Source organism: Sceloporus occidentalis, unplaced genomic scaffold (assembly GCF_023333645.1).
Source record: "Sceloporus occidentalis isolate IW3139 unplaced genomic scaffold, rSceOcc1.0.p SCAF_7, whole genome shotgun sequence".
Classification (NCBI taxonomy): domain Eukaryota; kingdom Metazoa; phylum Chordata; class Lepidosauria; order Squamata; family Phrynosomatidae; genus Sceloporus; species Sceloporus occidentalis.
The window spans coordinates 44,151,682-44,170,353 of record NW_028316987.1 but is presented as its reverse complement, the minus strand read 5'-3'; the positions used below and the strand labels follow the sequence as shown (position 1 = coordinate 44,170,353).

Here is an 18,672-nt window from a genome sequence, read left to right as displayed (position 1 = left end):
ATATAATATAATATAATAAAAATATAATTATCCCAATTCCCCACAGAAATTGGGACAAGAAGTGGCTTACAAACTTAAAACAATAATATTTTAATAGTATGATATTTTATATATTTATATATTATATAAATTATATAAATGATTATATATTTCATATATATTATTATTATTATATAATATATATATATTTCATATATATATATGAATTATTATTATACTATACACAATTGTTCCTCCCTTTTATAGCCCCAGGGGGACGGAGCACAGCTCGGCATTATCCAATCACACGACGGCTCTACTAAAGCCCTGGCTTTCCCCGTTTCCTATTGGCAGCTGAGCTGTCACTCTTTCTGAAACAAAGGGAGGGGGGAGAAAACAACCACCATAGCGTCGAACACAACCAGGAAGTTGAGCCCGAACCGTAACAACACTTAACTCTTGGGCCCTTTGAAAACTCGGCCTCCGTTAGCCCCGCCCCCCAAGTCGCAGCCAAACTTTACTGTCTCATTCTCCGGCCAGGCAAACGCTCCGATTGACCAATAGGGCTCCTAAAAGGGGCGCTCGCGAGGCTGCTCTTTCCTCACCATGGCAACCGGCGTCCTGTAAACCCTTCCGCTCTTCTGTGCGGCGGAGCGCCATGGTGAGTAAGGACCGCTTTATCTCCCCTTTTTATCTGGGCTGCATCCACGCTGGAGAAATAACCCAGTTTGGCACCGCTTTAAGTGTGCCTTGGCTCAAGGCTATGGAATTCTGGGAGCTGGAGTTTGTTGTGGGGCCCAGAGCGGAGCTTATATCTGGTCTTAAATTCATGTTAAATATGTAATTTCCCAAGCAGACATCTAGTGATTAGAGTAGCTATGGCCTTCTGGGATTTACATTCTTCATTAACCATATAATCCTATACATTACTACGATGAATTCAGTGAATCTTACTGTCTGTTAAATGCATTTGGAAATGCAGTTTTCTGCAATTCTGTGCACATTTAAATTCAACAGGGAGCAATGTAAGGCACTGCACTTAGGGAGGAAAAACGAAAAGCACAGATATAGGATGGAGGACACCTGGCTTAAGGAGACAACATGTGAAAGGGATCTAGGAGTCCAAGTAGACCACAAGTTGAACATGAGTCAACAGTGCGATGCGGCAGCTAAAAAGGCCAATGCGATTTTAGGCTGCATCAATAGAAGTATAGTGTCTAGATCAAGAGAAGTAATAGTGCCACTGTATTCTGCTCTGGTCAGGCCCCAACTGGAATATTGTGTCCAGTTCTGGGCACCACAATTCAGAAAGGACATTGAGAAACTGGAGCGTGTCCAAAGGAGGGCGACTAAAATGGTGAAGGGTCTGGAAACCATGCCCTATGAGTAAAGACTCAGGGAGCTGGGGATGTTTAGTCTGGAGAAGAGAAGGTTGAGAGGTGATATGATAGCTCTGTTTAAATACTTGAGAGGATGTCATATTGAGGAGTGAGCAAGCTTGTTTTCTGCTGCTCCAGAGAACAGGACCCAGAGCAATGGATGCAAGCTGCAGGAAAAGAGATTCCACTTCAACATTAGGAGGAACTTCCTGACAGTGAGGGCTGTTCGACAGTGGAACACACTCCCTCGAAGTGTAGTGGAGTCTCCTTCCTTGGAGGTCTTCAAACAGAGGCTGGATGGCCAACTGTCAGGAATGCTTTGATTTGGATTTCCTGCACGGCAAGGGGTTAGACTGGATGGCCCTTGCAGTCTCTTCCAACTCTACGATTCTATGAATAGGTCCCATTGAACAAAGGAAGACTTATATCTGAGTAAACACATACAGCACTGCAATGTAAAGGGACTAGAATAAAGCTGGCATTTTCAGATTGCATGGATGTGGCCCACGATTTGCGGTCTCAGCTTCGTCATGTCGACTTCTAGGGAGAGGTCAGGTGTGTTTTGATCCAGGACCCATTTATTGGGGTTGTTTTCTTAAAGCATGGAATAGTGCAACACCCCTCCTGGCATTTCTAGGTCCTCCATCACAACTCTGTGATCATCCTCTGCCAGAAGCACACACAACCTACAATCTACATAGAACTACACTGGAGGACCAAGAAAATGCCTAGAGGAAACATATTTTTGGACATGGGTAAATAAAACCACTGGCACTGTTCTTGTGGACACAGCCTTGGCTTTTTAAAAAAACGTTAGTTTAAGGTGGTTGCTGCCTTTTCCAATGTAATTCATAACACTCAATAAGTTAGCAGAAGACCCAAAAGTCTTAAGAGTAAAATACATTGTTTACATAAATGCTGTTTGATGTCTTTGTTTCTTTATGCAGGCAGAGCTGGGGCTTAATGACCACCATCAGAATGAAGTGATCAACTACATGCGCTTTGCACGCTCCAAGCGTGGCCTACGTCTCAAGACAGTCGATTCCTGCTTTCAGGACCTTAAGGACAGCAGGTACCCTGGTGATAAAATAACAGGAACACAATCTCAAAGGTGCCAATATGTAGCATGCACACAGATGTAATACTTGTGAAGAAGGGACTGTGATTGGACATACACTCACTGCTTGCAACCCAGTGCTTTATGTTTTGTTTTGTAATATATAAGGTTACAGGTAAACATATCCCCCATATTTCCAAAAATATGGAAGGCAGCTTTTACAAATTGTGCAGCATGACTGACATATAAACCGCCATTTGCTTTATCTAATATGTGTATATTATTTAATTGGGAATGCAGGAACATTTCTTCTTATATTGCACCTGCCTTCACTCAGAAGGGTATCAAGAGTGTATTTACTAGCAGCCCCCATTGTACCCGTGTTTTGTGCCTTTCTTCAGTACCAAGTTGTATGTAACTAGTATCTGAAACACAGTGGGTTCTCACCATCTGCAGGCTTATCGTGCGCAGATCTGAGCATCCATGGACAGCAAATCCCATTGTTGTCAATGATGACGTGTGCATGCGTCGGCACACACATCGCACCACTATTGCAGAGAATGGGACCTCAGGTCACAAACCATAATAGAAAATTCATTTGATCATGTACACACAGTATCTACAAGTAACCGCAACATCTTTCCCACATATATATAGTATGTGTGTGATATGATATATATATCTTGATTGCTTTGTCACTTTGTAGAGATCTGAAGCAGACTTAATCCCAGTTTCTTTTTAGAAAGTAGTGATGTGGTCCAATCATACTAACAAGAATAGAACTGTAACTTTGGAACCATATCTGGAATTCAGCACATTATACATAATTTGGTTTCCACCTTCCTTTCCCAGGAGCAGCTCCATCATCCCTGTCAATGCTTTCTTTAAAGTAGTCGGTAAAGGTTCTCTGGAATGTAATCCAGAAGGAAAAAAGGATTCACCAACCGAAGTAAACATTGCTGCCACTGTACAATAGTCACACAAAAGCATTTGACTGCAATCCATGGGATTCTATGGATTGTTGTCCATGTATTTACATAGTTACAGCAAAAATATCAGTAGCCATATTGTTTGTTTGCTTGTTTGTTTTGTTAATTCAGATATGTTGGTTTGCTGGTACGCATGCTTTAATAACCCTGTACATTTTTTTTTTTTGTTGAAGGTTGGTAGAAGACACGTTTACCATCGATGAAGTTACAGACATACTGGACGGCTTACAAACCGTGGTACACAGTGAGGTGGAATCAGAGCTTATTAACACGGCATACACCAATGTGTTACTTCTGCGCCAGATTTTCTCCCAAGCAGAGAAGTGGTATCTTAAATTGCAGACTGACATTTCTGAGCTGGAAAATAGGTAGGATTTTTGAAATGTACAAATATTAATAAGGTGTTTCCACTGTGTGTTTGGGGCACTATTAGTTTTAAAAAATACTGATTTGTACAAGAGTTCTTAACATTTTTACTCAGAGGTCAGTTCCACTAAATTCAACTAAAGTTGCCCCAAGTAAGTGTGTTTAGGTTTGCAATCCTGCTCAGTTAAGTAAATCTGTTTATCTAGAAAAGTAATTTTATTTCTTAAAGGATCTTTCCATTAAAGTTTCTGCCTTAGTACTGTACTATTTTTCCATATACAACTGCAAGACTAATTTTTCTGTTTTTATCGCTTTCATTGCTCTGTACAATATAGAATATAGCTTGATGTTCAAAAGGATTAACTGAGTGAAATGTTTTCTTCTCTGTTTCAAGGGACTTATTAGAGCAAGTTGCAGAGTTTGAACAGTCAGAATTTACAGCTTCAAATAAGAAAGTACGTATGAATCTTTTTCTGCCATTGTAGCAAAATTGCTTACTATAAGGAGTTTTTAATGGTTCTGAATTTAAGAGAAGAGGTAACTAGAAAGTTAATGGTTTCTAAGCAATAACACTTTGCTGAATTTTAAAAAAAAGTTTGTCAGTTTATTTAAAATATATTTATCCTGTTCTTTAATAAAATGGCTTACAAAATAGTTACAAAAAAGACAGTTTCTGAAATCGGTCTTACAAACTAGAAGACATAGCACACAAGGAAAAGAGGATGGAGAGGGAGAAGGAGAAAAGGAAGCTCAAGTAGAAGTTTATTAATGATTTTATAATTGCCGACTGGGATGGAAACAGCCCAGATATAATCTGTTAGAGCTGGAGAGAATCAAATACAGCTCCCTCTGATTAGAGACAATGGAGTAGCTCTGTTTCTACTTTGTAAGCATAATATGAGGGAATCTTTCCCTCCCCACCATCAGTCTAGGAAGTAGTCACATTGTGCTGTTCTTTTCACTCATTCATTTTATATTCTGCCTTTCTTTCAACATGGCACCCAACATGGTTCAAGCATAACTTAAAGTATAGCTCCATAAAAATGATTTTATATATATATGTGTGTGTGTGTGTGTGTGTGTGTGTGTGTGTGTTAAAAGTTAAATAAGTCAGCCTATTAAAACCGCACTAATAGAAGACTTCAAAAGTATTTGTAGAAGGCACCAACAAGGAGAGAAACCTATGTTGTTTTTACCTGCTCCAATGTTTGGTGAGACGTGCTGTCTGTATGACAGTCTGTTCTGCAGGTAGACAGGTTGTCTCAGTGATCCAGAGACCTGGAACTAGGGAGAATGGAGCCAAATGTGAGTGGGACAGTTGTTTCATGACTGGAAAGCGGGTCTGCTGAATCAGGAAGTCTGTGAGGAAATGGTAAAGCAGTGAAGATAATTTTTCTTGTAAATAGATGGCCTGCAGGATGTATGCTATATAAGGGAAGAAGGAGACATGGATAGCTTGGAGGCTGTTGTTAAAAGGGGCTGGGGCAGTTAGTTGAGGATCTTCACAGTCCTTATATGAACTGAAAGGAGTCTGGAGAGGAGGAGGAGGAGGAAGTTTCACGCTTATAACTTGTTTCCTTACATCTGATACCTTTAGAAAATAGTCTTCCTACCAGAATATAGATAGGAAGGGAGCCCTGGTGGTGCAGTGATTAAATGCCAGTATTGCAGTACTCAAAGGTTGTATGATCCCAGGCAGGGCTTCAAGATCCACTCAGCCTTGAATCCTTTCATAAGCCAGTCAAATGAGTACCCTGCTTGTTGGGAGCAGTTAGCGTACACATTGTAAACAATGTAAGTAGTGTTAGTTCACTGATAAGCGGTATAGAAATGTACTTGCTGTTGCTATTGCTATCTTATAGCTTCAGTCATGCATCCACTTATCTGAAAGTAAATCCCATTCACTTCAGTGAGCTTTACAGTGGTCCCTCCACATTCTCTGGGGTTAGGAGTGAAGGACTCCCATGAATGTGGAAAAACCACAAATAAAAATATTATTCTTTTTACCTGAGAGAACACATCTCTAGGAATCTCCAGGTCCTCCAGTGCAACTCTATGGTCAACATCTACCAGAATAATAGAATCATGCTGGAGGACCTACAAACGTCTAGAGAAGTGTTTTCTCTAGGGAAAATGTATAGAGTTGTCTTATACATGCTGGAAAGAATATGTTTGAATATGTACTTATAACCTTTTAATGCTCTTTTTCCTTCAGCCCAATCCAGAGCTGGTTAAGCCTAAACTTACCCCATTGCATGATGGTGCATCAGAACTCCTACAGAAGGTATGATGTAGTTCTTGTGATAGTTTTGGCTGTTGTCTGTTAATTCAGTTAATGTTATTTAAACCTTTGCTTAGAAATTATTCTACAATTGGCCCTTCCCCTCGTAAGGAAAAAAAGTGTGTGCTCAAGCCCCATTAGAAGTAATGGGGTGCCATGGACGCACACCCCGTTACTTCTTCCGGGGCGCGCCAGGGTTTTTTTCCGGCGCAGCTTCCAGTGTATGACACAGGTGCATTATACCATCGTTTTTAAATGATGGTGTACACATTTTTTCTCCATTCTTGCCAGCTAGAATTTTAGGTTTCCAAAAATTATCCATGTAATTTGAAAATCATAGAATCATAGAATCATAGAATCGTAGAGTTGGAAGAGACCACTAGGGCCATCCAGTCCAACCCCCTGCCATGCAGGAAATCCAATTCAAAGCATCCCTGACAGATGGCCATCCAGCCTCTGTTTAAAGACCTCCAAGGAAGGAGACTCTATCACCTTCCGAGGAAGTGCATTCCACTGCCGAACAGCCCTTACTGTCAGGAAGTTCCTCCTAATGTTCAGGTGGAATCTCTTTTCCTGTAGCTTGCATCCATTGTTCCGGGTCCTGCTCTCTGGAGCAGCAGAAAACAAGCTTGCTCCCTCTTCAATATGACATCCTTTCAAATATTTAAACAGGGCTATCATATCACCTCTTAACCTTCTTTTCTCCAGGCTAAACATCCCCAGCTCCCTAAGTCGTTCCTCATAGGGCATTGTTTCCAGACCCTTCACCATTTTTGTCGCCCTCCTTTGGACACGCTCCAGTTTCTCAATGTCCTTTCTGAATTGTGGTGCCCAGAACTGGACACAATATTCTAGGTGGGCCTGACCAGAGCAGAATACAGTGGCACTATTACTTCTCTTGATCTAGACACTATACTTCTATTGATGCAGCCTAAAATAGCACTGGCCTTTTTAGCTGCCGCATCACACTGTTCACTCATGTTCAACTTGTGGTCTACTTGGACTCCTAGATCCCTTTCACACGTAGTTTCATTCAGCCAGGTGTCACCCATCCTATATCTGTGCATTTTATTTTTCCGCCCTAAGTGCAATAGCTTACATTTCTCTGTGTTGAATTTCATTTTGTTAGCTTTGGCCCAGCTTTCTAGTCTATTCAGGTCATTTTGAATCTTGATCCTGTCCTCTGGGGTATTAGCTATTCCCCCTAATTTGGTGTCATCTGCAAATTTGATAAGTATGCTCCCAATTCTGTCATCCAGGTCATTGATAAAGATGTTGAATAGCACTGGGCCCAGGACAGAGCCCTGTGGGACCCCACTGGTCACTTCTCTCCAGGATGAAAAGGAGCCATTGTTGAGCACCCTTTGGGTTCGGCCGGTCAACCAATTACAGATCCATTTAACAGTTTCTTTGTCTAGCCCACATTTTACAAGCTTGTTTGCAAGAATGTCATGGGAAACCTTGTCAAAGGCCTTACTGAAATCAAGATATACTATATCCACAGCATTCCCTTCATCTACCAAGCTGGTAATTTTATCAAAGAAAGAGATTAGGTTTGTCTGGCATGACTTGTTTCTCTGAAACCCATGTTGACTTTTTGTGATTATGGCATTGCCTTCTAGATGTTCACAGACTCTCTGTTTAACGATCTGCTCCAGAATCTTTCCTGGTATTGATGTCAGACTAACTGGACGATAATTGTTGGGATCCTCTTTTTTCCCCTTTTTGAAGATGGGGACAACATTTGCCCTCCTCCAGTCTGCTGGGACTTCTCCTGTTCTCCAGGAGTTTTCAAATATGATTGCCAATGGCTCCGATATTACTTTTGCCAGTTCTTTTAATACCCTTGGATGGAGTTCATCTGGTCCCGGAGACTTAAATTCATTTAGATTAACAAGGTGTTCCTCTACTATCTTTTTACTTATTGTGTGCTGAAATTCCCCTATTCTGTCCTCTGCTCCATTATCCTCAGGTTGAGCACCCTTTTCCTTTTCTGAGAAGACTGAGGCAAAGAAGGTGTTGAGTAATTCTGCCTTTTCTCTATCTCCTGTTAGCATTTTGCCATCTTCTCCACGCAGTGGCCCTACCGTTTCCTTCTTCTTCCTCTTGCTGCGGACATATCCAAAAAAGCCCTTTTTATTGTTCTTAACCTCTCTAGCAAGCCTGAGTTCATTCTGTGCTTTAGCTTTTCTGACTTTACCCCTACACATGCCTGCTATTTCTTTGAATTCCTTTTTCGTGATTTCCCCTTTTTTCCATTTCTTATACATGTTCCGTTTCAAACTTAGCTCAGTTGAAAGTTCCTTAGTCATCCATCCTGGTTTCTTGAGACACCTCCCGTTTTTCTTTCTCACTGGAACTGTTTGAAATTGTGCCTTCAGTATCTCTCTTTTGAGAAACTCCCATCCATCCTGAACTCCTTTATCTTTTAGTATTTCTGACCATGGAATCGCCCTCAATACTTCTCTAAGTTTACTGAAATTTGCTCTCCTAAAGTCTAGGATGTGTGTCTGACTATGCCTGGCTTCTCCTTTCCACTGTATTACAAACTCCAGGAGAACATGGTCACTTCCACCTAATGATCCCACCACTTGCACCCCATTAACCAAGTCATCCTTGTTGGTTAGGATCAGATCCAAAATAGCTGACCCCCTTGTTGCCTCTTCCACCTTTTGGACCATGAAATTGTCTTCCAGGCAAGTGAGGAATTTGCTAGGCCTTGAGGATTTTGCTGAGTTTGACTTCCAGCAAATATCAGGATAGTTGAAGTCGCCCATCACTACTACATCTCTCTTTTCTGACTGTGTGGTCATCTGTTCTAGAAAGATATCATCCAATTCCTCAGTCTGACTTGGGGGTCTGTAGTAGACTCCCACCGTAACATCCTTGTTGTTTCCCTCCCCTTTGATTCTTATCCAGATGCTCTCCACCTGGCTTCCATGATTGATGTCCAGGATCTTGTAAATATCTCTGACATATAGTGCTATTCCTCCTCCTTTCCTGTTTGGCCTATTTCTCTTAAAAAGGTTATACCCCTCTATTTCCACATTCCAATCATGAGACTCATCCCACCAGGTTTCAGTGATGCCTATTATATCATATTTGCTTTGTTGTACTAGGAGTTCGAGTTTATCTTGCTTATTTCCCATGCTCTGTGCATTAGTGTAGAGACATCGCAGACCATGGTTCCCTTTTACTTGCTGCCTGTGCAAGTTTTTTTGCCTCCCACTGTTGGGTCCTTGCACTGTTTGCCTTGTTTCCTCTGTGTCAGTTTGACTATTTTTGCCATCCCTTTCGCCTTCCTTAATATTGTCTCCCTTCCCCTCGGAACTCAGTTTAAAGCTCTCCTGATCAAGTTCTTGAGACTGTTGGCAAAAACATTTCTTCCAACTGGCGTGAGATGCAACCCGTCTGTTGCAAGAAGTCCCTCCTCATGGAACCGCAGGCCATGATCGAAGAATCCAAATCCTTCTCGGCGGCACCATCTGTGAAGCCAGTTGTTCACATCTGCTATTTTCCTCTCCCTTCCTGGACCATGCCCTTCAACTGGCAGAAGAGACGAGATGACAACCTGTACATCCATTCCTTTCAGCTTCCTACCAAGCGCCTCATAATCCCTTTTGATGTTCTGAATGCTGTGTCTTGCAGTATCATTAGTTCCCACGTGGACCAAAAGGAAGGGGTATTGGTCAGTAGGCTTGACCAGTCTTGTCAGCCTCTCTGTCACATCACGGATCTTTGCACCTGGAAGACAACACACCTCTCGAGACATCTTGTCAGGCCTACAAATCACTGCTTCTGTACCCCTCAGCAAGGAGTCCCCCACTACGACCACACGCCTCCTCTGAGGCTTAGCAGCGACTGTTCCCTCGGGTGGGACTCTCAGGCTCCCCTGCTCCGTCCCTGAAGTCTGTCCATGCTGCTCTTCTTCATCCTCCTTGATAAGGGAAAGAGCTTCGAATCGATTCTCTAGCTGCAAGCTCCCCGAACAATTCCTTCTTGGCTTACTTCTCTTTGTGACATTCCTCCAGCTGTCTGCCTCCTCTGTTTGGCAAGTGACCTCTTCCACCCTAGCATCTTCCTCTGCGTGGTACTCATCCAAGATGGTTAGTTCTATTGTGTCCAGGAAATCCTCTTGTTCCCTAATATGCTGAAGTGTAGCTACTCTGGACTCCAGCTGCTGCACTTTCTCCTCCAAGAGTGCTACCAACTTGCACTTGGTGCATGTGAAGTTCTCCACTTCTGTAGGCAAGAAGAGAAACATCCCACAAGAGTTGCAGGTGACTGCAGCAGATCCCTCGTTGTCCATACTGCAAAGTCTTTAGTAATGAGTATAACAGTCAATCTACTGGGAATACTTCTTTAAAGGAATGTTCTGGCTGCTATCTTACACTTAAAGGGAAGGTTCTGTTTCAATATCTGATTCTAACCTGATGCCACTTGAGCAGAGTTGTTGAGTTAAAGAAAAGTAAAATCTGGAAGTTGGTATATAAAGCTAGTCTGCTAGCTCCGCCCCTTTGTGACTCACAGATGTGACTCACAGAAGCTCCTCCCCTTCAGCAACAAGCACACGGTCTCAAGCACACAGTCTCAAAATGGCTGCCAAGCAGCTCCTCTCCTTCTCCTCTCTCTGGCCGGACTGTTCTGGAAGGCTCTGGAAGTTGGTATATAAAGCTAGTCTGCTAGCTCCGCCCCTTTGTGACTCACAGATGTGACTCACAGAAGCTCCTCCCCTTCAGCAACGAGCACATGGTCTCAAGCACACGGTCTCAAAATGGCTGCCAAGCAGCTCCTCTCCTTCTCCTCTCTCTGGCCGGACTGTTCTGGAAGGCTCTGGAAGTTGGTATATAAAGCTAGTCTGCTAGCTCCGCCCCTTTGTGACTCACAGATGTGACTCACAGAAGCTCCTCCCCTTCAGCAACGAGCACACGGTCTCAAGCACACGGTCTCAAAATGGCTGCCAAGCAGCTCCTCTCCTTCTCCTCTCTCTGGCCGGACTGTTCTGGAAGGCTCTGGAAGTTGGTATATAAAGCTAGTCTGCTAGCTCCGCCCCTTTGTGACTCACAGATGTGACTCAAAGAAGCTCCTCCCCTTCAGCAACGAGCACACGGTCTCAAGCACACGGTCTCAAAATGGCTGCCAAGCAGCTCCTCTCCTTCTCCTCTCTCTGGCCGGACTGAAAGAAAATGCCAGCTTCATTTAAGTTTCTTTACATTGCAGTGCTATATATGTTTACTTAGGCCTGTTACAGACAGCCAAAATAAAGCTGCTTCGAGTCACAGTGGAGGTATGGTGTTTCAATGATGCATGCGTCCTAAGAGTCCAGAAGCCGCACCAAAGCCACGCTCCAGTCCTTAGGGCTGGAGAGTGGCTTTGGTGCAACTCTTAGGACGCATGCATCATTGAAACACCATACCTCCACTGTGACTCGAAGCAGCTTTATTTTGGCTGTCTGTAATAGGCCTTAGACATAAGTCTTCCTTTGTTCAGTGGGACTTATTCTTAGTTAAATGTGCATAGAATTGCAGGAAACTGCATTTCCATATGCATTTAACAGACAGTAAGATTCATTGAATTCAGTGGGCTGTTATTAATAGTAGTAGTGTATAGGATTGTATGGTTGAAGAAGAATGTAGATTCCATAAGGCCATATCTAATCTAATCACTAGATGTTTAGTTGAGAAATTATATATTTAATATGAATGCATTGCATTTAAGACCAGATATAAGTTACAAAACAAAAGCAACCCCTCCTCCTAAAAGTTATTGTGTAATTTTAGGATAACTGAAAATCTAAAAATCAGAAACCGTCCATTCCTTCTTCCTTTCTAGTCAACAGAGATTTGAAAAACAGTTTGTCAGAAATCTATGAGCTTTTGTTGTATTTGATCTCATGCTCTATGATATGATTAAAAATGATTCAGCTTGGCCACTGTTCCTTTTTCTGTCACTAAAGATCCTTTCAGGCAAGGAACAGTTAATAGTCTAATGCCTTAAACTCTGAACTGAAGCAAGAGCTAGCTTGCTAGCTTCATTTTCCATAATTCCAGTGAAGTTAAATGGTACATATATAATCAAGAAAGATTGGGAAGTGAAGAAGAAATCATTAGAGGTGAAATTGTTGTTGGAGGGTGCACCATGGACATCATATTTGAGAATTTGAGGATATACTGCAATAATGTCCTCTTGCTCCCAAAATTAAGGATGGAAGATGTTCTCCATTACCAACCTGCTGTTTCATCAGTCTGTGGTGCCTCTGCAGGTGTATGGAGAAAGAGGGAATGTTGACCAAATGTGGGTGTCTGCTCTCACCCTAAGAATTACTGTTTCAAAGTTAAGCATGTCAGAACCTAGTAAGTACTGTAACCCATAGAACACTTGCTACTCTGATGACCATTATCTCCCAGTTATCTTTGTTTTAATCAGAAAAACATATCTGAATGTTAGACGTGTCTATAAGTTGACTATTTAGTGATAGAATAGTACAATCAACTGTGTAATTATCCACAGGAAATTGCAAGACTTCAAGAAGAAAACGAAAAATTGAGGAGCAGATTAAAGAGAATAGAAGCGCAGGTAAATTTGCTGAAGATTTTGATATACATATACTGAAAGCGCAGAAGTTCTGTTAGTTTGTTGTTTTTTTAAAATACATTCTGATTTTAATTTTCAAATCTCTTTCAGGCCACCAGCGCACTGGATGAAAAATCAAAGTTAGAGAAAGTTGTGCGAGATCTAGAGATTGCTCAGGGAGATCAAAAGGTAAAAAAAAATTGTCTTACTCGAATAGATCAACTACACCAGGGGAAATACTGACTAACATTTAATATAATTTCAGTTAAATGTTAAATTATATTGAATTATTCCAGATGGATTATTTTAGAAGCTTTTTCAGAAAAAAAAATTAATTGGTTTAATTTACCAGGCCCGTTGTAAACTTGATAATCATATGTGATGTTATTTTAAAAAAACCCAAAATAGTTGAATAATAAGTACAAAGGTACAACAGGCAAAATAAGCATTTCTTACAATTTTTGCTGTTTTTTTTAATTCAAATTTCTTTTATTTTGCTTTCCAACATGGTTTGTGGTATGTATTCTTTGATATAAAAATACTTGGGGAGGAGCGGGGGTTGTTCAGTTAAGAAAATTTTTAGTATTGAAAGTCAGTCCTAGAACTATGCTTTCTTGCACTGAATAATTTTAAACTATGTATTAGATAGCAGTATTCCCTGTCAAATTAAATTACTGTTTCCAAAGCATCGCCATTTTGTTCCAGCCGTTAAAGCTTTATCTTCGACCGAACAGTATTGACATATGGTGAGGCTTTTCAGATTGAAAACTTCTCTGTTTAATACTAACAAAAATGTCTACCTGAATCCCTGGCTAATTTTTTTTTCCTTTAAAAAGTTATTTTTATCTCTTCTAGCCTCTGTGAGGCAATAGTTCATGACTTGGCAACTTCCTGATTAAATTTCTGATTCAGCTGTCAGCAATATTAAATTGAAACAATATCTTACAAATTTCCCCACTTGCAGTTTTATTGTGGGGAATTTTGAGAACTTGTGTGTCTTGACTGAATGCCTAAATTTTAGGTCTATGGACTGTAATAAATTATGACTGACTGAATTTCCCCAGCTGAAGTTAATCTGTATTATTAAATTCAACTAGGACTTCCATACATTACATAACATTCCAATACGGAGGTATTGTGCTCTTCCCAAAATCTGTTGTTGGAGTTTGTGGAATCAATTGCTGCAGCATACATTATATGACTTCAGATATCTTTAAAGATATCTTTAGATATATTTACAGGTCTTCATAGCCAGGACGAAAATGGAAGCACTGTTCTAGCGCAACATAGTACAAATGAAGAATCCCAAGATTCTCTATTTTGCTTTTCAGAGTAAATATTATAAGGAAGGTTTAAATATTATGTTTAAATAAGGTGCAAAACAGAAACATAAAAAGCCTGCTTGCAGGCTTCTTGGGGTCATGGCATTCAGACGACGCATACCCCCAAAACGCTCAGAAGCCGGCTTCAAGCTGCCTGGCTGCCTTGATGAAAGGCCACTTCTGGGTGCTTAGTGGTGTTCATACGACACACGTCATAAGAGCGCTTTAAAGCTAGCTTCCAGCCATGGCCGGGAGGAAAAGCCGGCTTTTTGCCTGTGCAAAAAGGAGCCACTATTTGCCACTTATTTTTCAGCCAGCAAAAAGGCAAATTGGGCCCATGGTGTGCAGTTGCCATGGCCACGATCCATCTTCGGAAGAGGGGCTTAAAGTCTCCCCATTAGGGCAGTCTCTTTTGCCCCTAATTCCTTTTCAAAGTTTTTTTCTTAGATATTTCAGGTGATGATATAAAGCTATTGCATTTATTTTCCATCTCTTGTTCATAGTCTGAGAGGGGTGCATGGTATATATTTTTGCATCTGGTTTTTAATCTTCTGGTTTTTAATAGGTGTGAGTGAACATGCAAGTGTTAATTGTTTAGTAATGGATTTTGTAGTTTTTTATTTTATTTTATTAAAACCATGTTCATGTTTGCTTCCTTTCTTTTTCAGCATAACACCACACAGGATCTTAGTGAACTAGAAAGTGGTATGGCTGATCTGAAGTACCAGTTAGAAAAGACTCTGAAAGACAGTACTGAAAACCAAAAATCCTTGGAAGAGAATCTGGTGTCAACAAAGCATGACCTTCTTAAGGTTCAAGACCAACTGGCTATGGCTGAAAAGGTTAGTTTTCATTCTTTTGCACTGCTGAAGTCATAGCTGTCATCACCTTCTTTTCCTAAGTCTAGTAACATGACAGTGGGATAAATGTATTGACTGTATATGAAAGAGAATATAGAATATAGTGGCTTATACTGTATATTAGTGACAGTCATCTTTAGATCTTTAGAACTGAGATCTTTAGATATAGGGCAGGATATACAATATTTTAATACAGAAAAATAGTTATAGCACATGTAATCTACAGTATAGAATAAACTTTGGAATATCTTTTTCATTTAGATATTTATTCTTTTTGATATAAAAAAATTAAAGAATAGTTAGAGTGTCCTTGAAAGGAATTATGTTTTAACAGGTTTAATATACAGGGTTTTTTTTAAAAAAAAAAATCAGTATCATATGCAAGTTCCAGGAGTTCTGGACTAAAATGTGAACACTTCTGTCTAACTCCACCTCTGCCACCAATTGCAAGGGTCTTCCACCTGTCCCACTCCTGTGGCATCAAACATGGAGAACTTCTAGGTGCCCTTGCTGTTCCTGTGTGAGACTTATTTCTTTGATCCCACCGCTGGATACCACTATCCTTGAATAACTGCTGGCAACACAGGCAATATGTGTGTGAAGCCAAACATTCCAGTAACCTTTATATAACTTTCTCAGAAGCACATGTGTATAAAAACAAAAACATATTGTAAAAATTACATATTTAAAACATATAAAACCTGACTGACATGAACTCTTAACTCATAGCTTCCACTGTTATTTTTCACTCATATTCATATTTCTCACTCTGTCACTCTCACTCTGCCCTGGTGACACAGTGGTTAAATGCCAAAACTGCAGCCATTCACAGCCACAAGGTTATGAATTCAATCCCAGACAGAGCTCCAGGGTGCATTCAGCCTTGCATCCTTCTATAGGTTGCTAAAATGAGTACCCAGCTTGTGTGGGGCAATTGGCTTATACATTGTAAACCACTAGTGTTTAAGTGCACTGATAAACGGTATAGAAATGTACTTGCTATTGCTATCACAAAACTGATGTCCACCTAGCTTTTTAAAAATACCTTTAAAATACCTTCAAATATTCAGCTACCACTTACTTCCAACATTCCTACTCACTTCCTCCTGACAGATCACTTACCTTATTACATATACCATACATGACATCCATAACCATATTTACCTTAATTTCTGTACTAAATATACAACTTTTTTCAATAGTCCATAACATCACAAATTATAGGCTAGATTCCTTTGCTGATTGGAAGAGAAAGCAAAAAGGGGAGTTAAGGCTGCAGTTCTATACCTATCCACATTGACATAAGCCATACAAAGTACAGTGGGACTTGCTTCTGAGTATATTTAAAGCAGTGGTTCTTAACCTTCCTAATGCTGCAACCCTTTAATATAGTTCCTCATGTTGTGGTGACCCCCAACCAGAAAATTGCCATGTCTCAGTTCCTAAGACAATCGGAAATATGTGTTTTCCAACGGTCTTAGGCAGCCCCTGTGAAAGGGTCATTCAACCTCCCAAAGGGATCACGACCCACAGGTTGAGAACTGCTAATTTAAAGGATTGTGCTGTAAATCTCATTTCCCTCAGATATACACTCATCGGTCTGCAGTAGCTCATTACACAGTTCTGATAGAGATCCCCTAGTAAGTTTCCATTCTGCTTTAAAAAACCTATGTAAATGCATTAATGATTCTAAATGAACAGGAACTGGAAAAGAAGTTTCAGCAAACAGCTGCCTATCGCAACATGAAAGAGATTTTGTCCAAGAAGAACGAGCAGATAAAGGAGCTAAGAAAGAAGCTTACAAAGTAAGTTGTGTTCTTCCATTTATCTTTCATCTTTGTATGACATTGTGTGATTTTTGCCAAACCACACATTTTTAGTAAGTGAAAACTGAGACTAGGATTCAGTGAATTAATCGTGTTGAGTCTCAGCATTTATACATGCTTTTATTGTTTTTCCTTTGAACAGCAGAACCACATGCCAGTCTACAAACAACACTTTCATGATATTTTTAAAAGCATTGTTAAGAGGTTGCCCAAAATTGCTATGGTTTAAAAACCAAGTATAAAGCCTTCTTGAGTGTGCAGAACTAGATCTTTGGATCCCAGCCCCAAGATGCTGATGTTCGTTCTATAACTGTAGCTTTTAGAATGTAAACATGCAAGTCAAGTGAATTGTGAATAGTACCTTCTTCAGTATATGTTCTGCTCATCTACACACACAGGGCAGGTTCCTGGCAAGCTAAATAAACTCCAGCAGAATTTCTGGATGGCTTGAGTGCAAGTCATCCAGTTCTGTTTCACTGACATCACAGTGCAGAATGGAAGTGAAAAAGCTCAGATAAAGATTCAAATTATTAGGATTTAAAATGTTCTGCTTACATTGGGTTGTATTCAAGAGCTGAATAAGTGTATCCTGATGGGGTAATGGCTTATTTACTAGAACATACACTATAGCTAAGTGGCAATACGTTATGTCTTGTTTTAGCATGATATTTTAATCTGTTTTTCTAACTTCCTTTTTTAAAAGATATGAACCAGATGATTAATATCAGAAGAACATTTGCTGTGTCAAGGAACTGCCACGTTGGAAAAGCAGACCGTTTTGAAAATAGGTCATCTGCTTTTGAATATGTTACAAGTCATGCATTTCAAAAAGTTTGTTTCTAATTTTCTTTTCTTTTTTTTCTCCCTTTTTTGGGAAGCATATTTTACATTAGGAAGTCATAACTGAGAACTGAGAGCAAAAAAAGGACATAGTCTTATTTCTGTGTTTCAAGCCTTTTTTAATAGTTACCTTGTGTATTGTCTGGAAGAATATAAGCGCAGAGAACCTGTAGTAGAGGAACTATTCTTATTTTAATCAAAATTTTAGAATTAATTAAATTTTCATTCCTTATATATCTGTACAATGCAGGCCCAAACAATCTGTTCCATGCAGTTGACATGTTTCCTAAATGTGGTTTATTTTTACAGTTATAGTGATAGCAGGAGGGAAAGGCTGATTCTGTACAGTAATAATATAAAATATTATCTCAGTAATTTCCAATAGAGTTTTATCACCAAGAGAAAAGTTATGTGTTTAGGAAGCAGAAAATTTGGTCTTCCTTTGTTAATTCACCAGTAAATATATGCAGACTGAATTTCTTCTGTCTTAACTGGAAGTACTTAATTTTATTACAAATATTAAACAGGCATCACAGTGCACTCAGGTACACTTTCCATTTTATTTCTCTGACATTTGGCTCAGAATTTAGGTAGACTACACTGAAATTAATCAGTTGTGTATAGCAGGCTTTTTCTCTCTATTTTCTCTCTATTTTCTGACCCAGCATTATAAACCACACTCTGAAAATATTCCAAATTAAAGGTAAAAAAATTGTTTGTTCCAAATCTGTTGACAACAGACCAGGTGAAACTAAATGAAATAAATGTTTAACAGGATTTGTGGAAGATGTTTATGTGGAAGGACTGTTTCAGTTACAAAGCACTTATAAAACATTCTTGTATTTATTCTTTTAAGCTTCATGTTTCTGTTGACCATTGTTATATGTTCAGTGTTTTTATAAAAGAAGTTACCAAGATTTTAAGGCATTTAATGAATTGGTTTGTGAATCCTTTACATGAAATATAGGTGGACAGCAAGTGGAGAACAAGTTTCTGTGTCCCGTTAACAGTTGTCTCTATCTCTCAACTAATAGAAGGCTGTATCTTGATTTTTACAAATTTCATAATACTTTAGGTAAGTCCAAAATGGCAGGGAAGTGTCTTGCCCAAGGCAAGAAGTTTATAAACTACATAGACAAGTACTAAAGGTTCAAAGTTTTTATTAGTAGGCAAGAAAAAAAGAATGCAAAATATCTTAGT

The 18,672-nt window shown here is 39.8% G+C and overlaps 1 protein-coding gene across 2 annotated transcripts; it reads left to right on the top strand.

Annotated features, from left to right (window-relative positions):
* Nucleotides 1–434: 434 nt before the first annotated feature.
* LZTFL1 (leucine zipper transcription factor like 1) lies at nucleotides 435–18,399 on the top strand. 2 transcript variants are annotated; one of them, XM_089532784.1, is made up of 10 exons: nucleotides 435–640; nucleotides 2,306–2,430; nucleotides 3,578–3,772; nucleotides 4,165–4,225; nucleotides 5,986–6,054; nucleotides 12,562–12,627; nucleotides 12,736–12,813; nucleotides 14,630–14,788; nucleotides 16,508–16,611; nucleotides 17,336–18,399. In XM_089532784.1, exons 1-10 carry the CDS (start codon nucleotides 638–640, stop codon nucleotides 17,352–17,354), a joined length of 879 nt encoding a protein of 292 aa, XP_089388910.1. In that variant the 5' UTR covers nucleotides 435–637; the 3' UTR covers nucleotides 17,355–18,399. The 2 variants fall into 2 exon arrangements, with proteins under 2 accessions (XP_089388910.1, XP_089388909.1); XM_089532783.1 differs by having other exon boundaries at nucleotides 442–640; nucleotides 14,615–14,788.
* Nucleotides 18,400–18,672: the final 273 nt, after the last annotated feature.

Bases quoted from the DNA above. Each gene is read 5' to 3' on its own strand.
- LZTFL1 (XM_089532783.1), top strand. The intron at 4,226-5,985 runs GTACGTATGAAT...TTTTTCCTTCAG, and splicing joins TTACAGCTTCAAATAAGAAA to CCCAATCCAGAGCTGGTTAA. The intron at 12,628-12,735 runs GTAAATTTGCTG...AATCTCTTTCAG, and splicing joins TAAAGAGAATAGAAGCGCAG to GCCACCAGCGCACTGGATGA.